The 7,871-nt window shown below is 49.0% G+C and overlaps 1 protein-coding gene across 5 annotated transcripts in view; it reads right to left on the minus strand.

The window, feature by feature from the left end:
• LOC128415276 (ADAMTS-like protein 2) overlaps positions 1–2,962 on the minus strand; it is a 41,393-nt gene extending 38,431 nt beyond the window's left edge. For 2 of the 5 annotated variants that reach the window (XM_053391298.1, XM_053391297.1), the window contains exon 1: positions 2,625–2,960. In XM_053391298.1, coding sequence (XP_053247273.1) covers positions 2,625–2,711 — 87 coding nt within the window. In that variant the 5' untranslated portion in view covers positions 2,712–2,960. Of the gene's footprint in view, positions 1–2,624 lie in introns of all 5 variants that reach the window. The other 3 variants (XM_053391300.1, XM_053391299.1, XM_053391301.1) reach the window with 3 other exon arrangements.
• Between the last annotated feature and the right edge of the window lie 4,909 nt (positions 2,963–7,871).

Below are 7,871 nucleotides of genomic sequence, written 5' to 3' on the forward strand. Positions count from 1 at the left end.
TGCCATTTAGCTCCTAGTTTTCATATCTCTGTTTCTAACACTGCCATAGTGGGAACATACAGAGCACCATGATTAAGGTGAACGATGTGCCAATATTGAACCAATATTGAGAAACCGCTTAATTAAAAGTTTGAAGAATCGCTGTGCAGCACGGGACGAGCCTTTCTAACCAGCTTTTTCTAAGGACAGATAATCTGCTGAGTCTATCCATCGGGATTGCCACTCACAGAGGAGGCCACCTTGCACTTCTGCGTGAGTCCCTGCTCTGAGCATGCCTCTTCCCAGAGGCACTTCTACAGCAGCAACTCGCAGAGAGATGCAACATAATACCTCCGCATGTGCGTTTAGCAAGGCAAGATCCGTAGCAAAGTAAATAGTTTGTGGAACAACAGGGAAGTGTGCATCCAATTTATTTCAGGCGAAGAGTGCGTCTCGGCTGCCGGAGGTTTGCGGCACGGTGGCAAAAGAGAACATAGGCCTCATTTGAGAGGGGGCGACAACCCCTCCCAACCTAGACGCGGAGAGAGATGTCTCCCTCTGGCTATTCACAGTGAGGAAACGGCAAAGGGCTTCCTCACAAGGCTCTGAGAAACAGGGCCACAATGGGTGCAGTGACCCATGAAATCTGGGAGGCTCAGGCAAGCTGATTGAAGTTAGTGGGGGGCGGGGTTGCCTCCCCCCGTTTAGAATAGCAGAGGTAGAGCTTGCTGGCCTGGCCTCTGAATGGGTGTTCTGTAATAATGAGGAGGATTTGACAGAGTTTTTACAGCTGCAGGGAGACAAGTGTTATTAAAGAGCACAGAGCTCTAATTAAAGCTTCTCTGTCAGGTCCGAAGGTGTGTCTTTGCCTCCCCCCCCAAATGAATGGCCCACACCTGCTGTTAATGGGGAAATGGCAGAGGGAAAGGAGGGGTGCTTAAGGCTAGTTTACCCCAGAGAAAGAAGGTCCAGGAAAATGGGGGTGGGGGTTTTCTGCTGCTTAAAAAAAAACCATCAACCTCAATTCTCTTTCCAAGGCAAGTGGTTTGTAGCTGAGGTTTCACTTTATCCAAACATCAAAACGTCTACCGCTCTAGATTCAGCCCAGCAGAACATGCCCAACTGATGCGATTTAGAGTGGGTTATATATTTGGACCACTGCTAAGGCATTCTCGGCGGCAGCACCCCCAGTGTGGAGCCCCTTCCCAAGGAAAGGTGGGCACTCCCCCCTCCTCACCTGCATTCATGAAGCAGGTAAAGATTTCCAGGATTTTGGCCGATAGTGTTATATTAAGTTTTTCCACTCCTGCTTTTTAACGGCTATCTACAATGATTTGAATTGTTTCATACAAAACTATTGTTGTGAGCTGCCCTGAGCAAAAAAGGGGAGGTGAAAAAAATGAAATAATAAATGAAGAAAGAATAGTCGGATGCTAAAATAGGGTACATAGAAGTTGGAGCAATGAAAGTGCATGGGATTGATCCTGCATGTGAACTAGGCTTCCTTCCATAGAGTTTTCTTACCACAAGTGGCTGTACCAACCACACACCATCTAAGTCAGTCCTGGGATCCCATGCAACAGCACAGGAGGTGCTTTGGTTATGTGTGCATGCAATCCAACCGCTGCGCTGCAGCAAGACTGTCTGCAAGGGGGATCCTGATGGTGTGGGCTTCTCAGTACAGCCACTTTTCTGGGAATAATGCAGTGAAAATAGGGATACAGTGGGAAGTTTGCATAGCACTGTAGTCTAGGGTCCTCCCCACCTGTGAATTGCCCTCATTGCCACATAATGTATTTAGGACCAGGATTTTGGACGGTCCAGATGTCAGCTTGCATTAAGGGCTACAGCTTCCTTTAGATTCTGTTTCCACACATTATTATCCAAACCAGGCTTTGCTCTTCTCCAAGTCTCTAACTCAAATGCAATACAAGTGCATGGTTTTTTATTATAAAAAACCCTCCTGTACGTTTTTTCCATCCGGCATTAACGTTATTCACACGTGAGCAAAAACAGCCGGAGAGGATCAGAGGCTGTTCTTCGTGCCATGTGTTAAAAACGCCTCGACTTCAAAGGGAAGACGACTTGGTAGCTGAACCGGCCAAGGGGAAAGCAAGAAGGGGGTCTCCGGAGCCAAAGGAAATCCTAGCAGGGGACTTTTCAAAGCATTTCGCTTTCCGGGTCTCCTAATCCCTTGGGAATCCAAAGCAGCGAAGGGAGTGGCTGGCGCAAACTGCTACCCGTTCCCCTCTTCCTCCTTAAATTCGTGATAAAATGATCTCTGGCTTGGAGAGGGGCTGGTTTTCGGGGGCGAGGAAGAGAGGGAGACCAACAACAACAAAACAACAACAACAAAAACCCGGGCGCGTCAGACTTTGGTGATACAGCGGCTGGGGAAAGGAAGGCGCGCGCTGGGGCGCATTTCTTCGGTTCCCAGGCCCTGGGCGCAGTGGCCAGCGGCTGGGAGCCGACTGCGTTTGCCCTCCCCAGTCCCGGGGGCTGAGCCGGCCAAGGCAGCCAGCTGCCCCCCTGGCAAGTCGCCTCGCAGAGGATCCCCCGGGGAGGGCGCACCAACCCGGAGCGCGCCCGGGCGCACGGCAGCCCAGGATCCCCGCGTCCCTGGCGGTGGCCACCAGCCCCCTTACCTTAGCGCCCAGGGCGCCGGCCAGCAGCAGAAGCAGCAAGGGCGCGGCGAGGAGCCGGCGGGCAGAGCAGGCGGGAGGCGCGGCCATCGTGCGCGCTGCTAGAGCTCCATGGACAGCCAGGAGGCGGCGGCGGCGGCGGCAGCAGCAAAGCCCCGGCGGCGGCGAGAGGAGCCGCCTGCGCGCAAACCTGCATGGCCGAGCGAGTAATTAATGGCTTTCCAACCTGTCGGGCGGCGGCGAGAGCGCGGCGCGCAACCCGGCGGCTCCTGGGCGGCCGTGATTGACAAGGCGACCTGAGAGCCACCCGAAGCCGCGGCAGCCAGGGGGGCGGAAGGAGGGAGCCGGAGGCGGGGGGAGCTGGGTCAGCCCCCGGCGAGACCTCGCTCTGCAAAGGGAGACAAAGGAGCCCGGCTTAGCAGCATCCTTCCTGCCGCGGCTTCTGGGGGAGGAAGAAGAGAGCGCGGTGGGGGTCGCATCCTTTCCACCGGAGGGGGGTCCTTAACCATTCCCCCCCCCCAGAAAAGTAGGGTAATAATTGGACTTTTCCGTGGGATCCGGCGCGTGCAGGCTTCCGAGTTTAACAGAGCTCTTTGTCACCAGCGCATCCTTCACTAATTCTGAAACATTGGCTCTCAAACTTTTCCTCCGCGGGCCACACTTAATAGATATTTGCTCGCGCCATGGCGACTTCTTTTATTGGGAAGAAATAGGCAGAGGTTTTTAAGCTTTTAAGCAGACGTCGGATAGCCATCTGTCATGGATGCTTTAGCTGAGATTCCTGCATTGCAGGGGGTTGGACTAGATGACCCTCGGGGTCCCATCAAACTCTAAGATTCTATATGAAATACATTGGGAAACCAAAAGAAGCCACTCCTAGCGGTGCTCAAGTCTTCTCCAGCGCTTTGCACTGCGACGATTCTGAATCACAATTAGGATTGTCTGCAGTGTCACTTAATGTTCCTGCTGTCCTTTAAAACAATATTTAAAAATCCGTTTTCTGAAAAAAAATTAAGAAGTGTTTTGATACTATATGAAATGCTTGTTTTGTCCTTGAATCTTCCCACCCCGGTTGCCACCCTCTCATGCCACACCAGTGTGGCAGCTGCTGCCCCATTTGAGTAACACTGTTCTGAGATCACCACCACTGGATTGGTGGATTGTTGTGGGTTCAATTATAGTAGGACCCTGTTCAGCAAGAGAATTCCTAGAAGACCGTTCTGAGAAGAGGACGAAGAGCAGAAAGTCCCCCATTTGCCCCTGGCGCACACAGACATGACGCACCCCTTCCAAAAGTGGCTGTGAAGATGTCCCATTGCTGTTTCCACCATTCAACACTCTCTCACACAGAGACACTTCTGTTCTCTGTATTGACAGTTAAAGGGACATCTGGAATTTCTCTTAGCCAAATTTAGCCCCGCCGGGGTCTTCAGTTGCTGATATCTGGGTAAGCTTCACTGAGATAATGCATAAGCACTTAGAAGAAAAGCTATATATACCCTTTGTGCTTATGGGTCACCCGCTTCCTTTGCTCCCCCCCAAAAAAACAGCCCTGTGAGGTAGGTTATGCCAGGCGACTACTGCATAAAACAGAGTGTGTCTCCCCCCTCCCACTTTTGTTGTATTTCTGCAAATGTGGACCTGAGCTGTCAACTTTTTATAGACGTTTGTACATCATGGAGAGAGCAGTCTTGTTGTCTGGGCAGCCCAGGACCTCCCTACGCACTGCCCAGGCTTGCGCCCCAGAGGGGTCACTTTGGTGCTACTAACACAGCAAAAACAATGTGGTTGACAGCAGTTTATGAGTCTCTGCAGCTACAGCAGGCGCTGTGATTCTCCAGGGGTTTGACTTCACGTCCACAAATGCACTCCATTGTCTCTCGAGATAGGCAGATGCCAGCCAGTATTCCCAGCTGTTATGTACTGAGTTGAATAGGATCCAAAATGCAGCAGTCTGATTGGTCCTAGAACAATAGGATTCAGAATGCAGCAGTCTGATTGGTCCTAGAACAATAGGATTCAGAATGCCGCAGTCTGATTGGCCCTAGAACAATAGGATTCAGAATGCAGCAGTCTGATTGGTCCTAGAACAATAGGATCCAGAATGCAGCAGTCTGATTGGTCCACAGGACCACCCAATCCAGCTCCAGGTGGAAGTGAATCCGCAACCTGATTGGCCTACAGGAGAATCCCGGAATTAGCCAACCATGTGGGACCCATTGTGTAAATAAGGTATATAAAGCAGACATTCTGGGGGAACTTCCATTCCTCCTCACCACCATGAGCTGAATAAAGAACATGAAATCCACTCTCAACCCCGAGTATATTTCACCAGCATTAACTGGATGTTGCCAGTAACCAAAAAGAAGAAGCTGGAAGCAGAAACATTTTGGCAAATCTCTAGTGGTTTTTTTCAATCCTTGAAATTAATGATATGGTTAAAAGAAATCTTGCCCTATGTGTACAGAGGACCACTGTGCTGAAGAGCTGTAGTTCAAAGGTGCCTTTGCAGGTCCCATGTTCCCTCTCCAGGCATGTGTGGCAGTGGTGAACCTACAATTTTGGGCCCCGAAGCTCGAAATGTTATGGGGGCCACTCCTGTCACAACCAGGAGGTCTGGGAAACCACAGTTATCTTCTTCGATGGGGTTGTTCCACAACAGATCAGCACAACTTTTTCGCAAGTTTGCATTTTTGGTATCCACTTAAATTAGGGATGCCATATTTCAAAAAGTGAAAATCCGGACACAAAAGTTTTTGAGCTATTTCTAAGGATATTTGCCAAAATCTAGACTTCTGATATGGGTTGCCATAGTTGGGATTTTCCTGGACATTTCAGCATTTTCCGCCTGGACACTCTTTCTGACTGCCATTTTCTGGCTATGTCCGGGAAATTCCAGACATATGTAACCCTAATTTAAATACTTTTGTGAACTCATTGTTATTCCTCTAGGGTGTTGACCCCTGTTAAAAAGGGGGTGGAGAAATTAGCCGCAGCACAACAGCCTACCTACTGCAACATTCCACCTTTACAACATCTGTGCTACTAACTCTCAACCTTTGAGATTCTTGAGATATACACAACCAAAAAAGAATCGTTTGAGCAGGGGTAGGCAAACTAAGGCCCGGGGGCCAGATCTGGCCCAATCGCCTTCTAAATCCAGCCCGCAGACGGTCCAGGAATCAGCGTGTTTTTACATGAGCAGAATGTGTCCTTTTATTTAAAATGCATCTCTGGGTTATTTATGGGGCATAGGAATTTGTTCATTTTTTTTCTTCAAAATTTAGACCAGCCCCCCCCAAGGTCTGAGGGGCAGTCGACCGGCCCCCTGCTGAAAAAGATTGCTGGCCCCTGGGTTTGAGTCATGCAACTCAAATTGGGTCTATTAGACCCCAAGATTTTAAGCAATATGAACTAAAGTTGCTTCTGGGGCCCTGAAGCTTAAGCTCCATTAGTTTGAAAGGAGATCCACCCTTGATGGCTGAAAACGCCATTTCTCTGAAACTCAGTCAATGTTGGTCTTTGTTGGTTTTTAGCTCTTATCGGTTTTAATTATTAGTTTTTTATCTATCCATTATCTGTGTTTAATCTTGTATTTTATTCGGATGTTTTATGCCTGTTTCCTTGTCCTCATTTGGCCTAACAATTATCCCAACTGCTATTTTATCTATATGCTTTTCTTAATCCTGGTCTGTGACCGTAATAAAGTTCATTCATTCAGTCAATGTGGACAAACTTGAGTTGGTTGGACCAGAAGTCTTCTTCTACACAAGTCAGTGTCCTTTGTTCCCATGTGTAGTGTCATTCATACATTAACCCTTCTCTGTGAATTCTCTGAGCTGGTTCACAGATTGGGGGGGGGGGCATGTGTCTTATCCAGTAGTGATGTATGGAAGTGAGAGCTAGACCATAAAGAAGGCTGATTGCCGAAGAATTGATGCTTTTGAATTATGGTGTTGGAGGAGACTCTTGAGAGTCCCATGGACTGCAAGAAGATCAAACCTATCCATTCTGAAGGAAATCAGCCCTGAGTGCTCACTGGAAGGACAGATCCTGAAGCTGAGGCTCCAATACTTTGGCCACCTCCTGAGAAGAGAAGACTCCCTAGAAAAGGCGCTGATGTTGGGAAAGATGGAGGGCACAAGGAGAAGGGGACAACAGAGGACAAGATGGTTGGACAGTGTTCTTGAAGCTACCAGCATGAGTTTGACCAAACTGCGAAGGCAGTGGAAGACAGAAGTGCCTGGCATGCTCTGGTCCATGGGGTCACGAAGAGGCGGACACGACTAAACGACTAAACAACAACAAGAACAAATGTGTCCCATGTTTCAGAAGACAGCCCTCTGAAAGGCTGTCTTGTCCTAGTTTGATTTAAAGATAAGAGAACCATAAGAAGGGAGAGCAGAGGCCTTAAAACTTCCCTCCAAAAGTTAGCACCTGAACAGCATATTAAGGAGGCACACAGGTCACCTGACGACACTCTCTTGCCCTAGGGTCAGATGTATTGGATTTCTTTGTAAATATTAGTACACTGGTACCTCTGGATGCGAACGGGATCCGTTCCGGAGCCCCGTTCGCATCCTGAAGCGAACCTAAGACGCATCTGCGCATGTGCAGATCATGTTTTGCCGCTTCCGTGCATGCATGTGATATCATTTTGAGCGTCTGCGCATGTGCGAGTGGTGAAACCCGGAAGTAACATGCTCCGTTACTTCTGGGTCGCCGCAGAGCGCAACTAGAAAATATTTAAGCTGAAGCATATTCATCCCGAGGTATGGCTGTAATTATTTTGAAAAGTGCAGATAGACATATAAATTAGCATATGCAAATATATACCCCTTTTTTGAGTAATGCATAAGTGTCGCCCCCCGCCCCCCCCCCCGGTGCATGTAATCACTTGCTTATACTTGATGATTGACACATTGAATGTCTGAACTAACTCCATGGGAAAGTTCTTAATACAGGAATAATAAAAAGTGTCTGGGACAGTCTTATGCAGGGGTAGGCAACCTAAGGTCTGCGGGCCGGATCCGGCCCAATCGCCTTCTCAATCCAGCCCGCAGACGGTCTGGGAATTAGCATGTTTTTACATGAGTAGAATGTGTCCTTTTATTTAAAATGCATCTCTGGGTGATTTGTGGGGCATAGGAATTCATTCATTTCCCCACACACACCAAAATATAGTCCGTCCCTCCCCCCCAAGGTCTGAGGGACAGTGGACCGGCCCCCTGCTGGAAAAGGTTGCTGACC

Source organism: Podarcis raffonei, chromosome 6 (genome assembly GCF_027172205.1).
Source record: "Podarcis raffonei isolate rPodRaf1 chromosome 6, rPodRaf1.pri, whole genome shotgun sequence".
Lineage (NCBI taxonomy): Eukaryota > Metazoa > Chordata > Lepidosauria > Squamata > Lacertidae > Podarcis > Podarcis raffonei.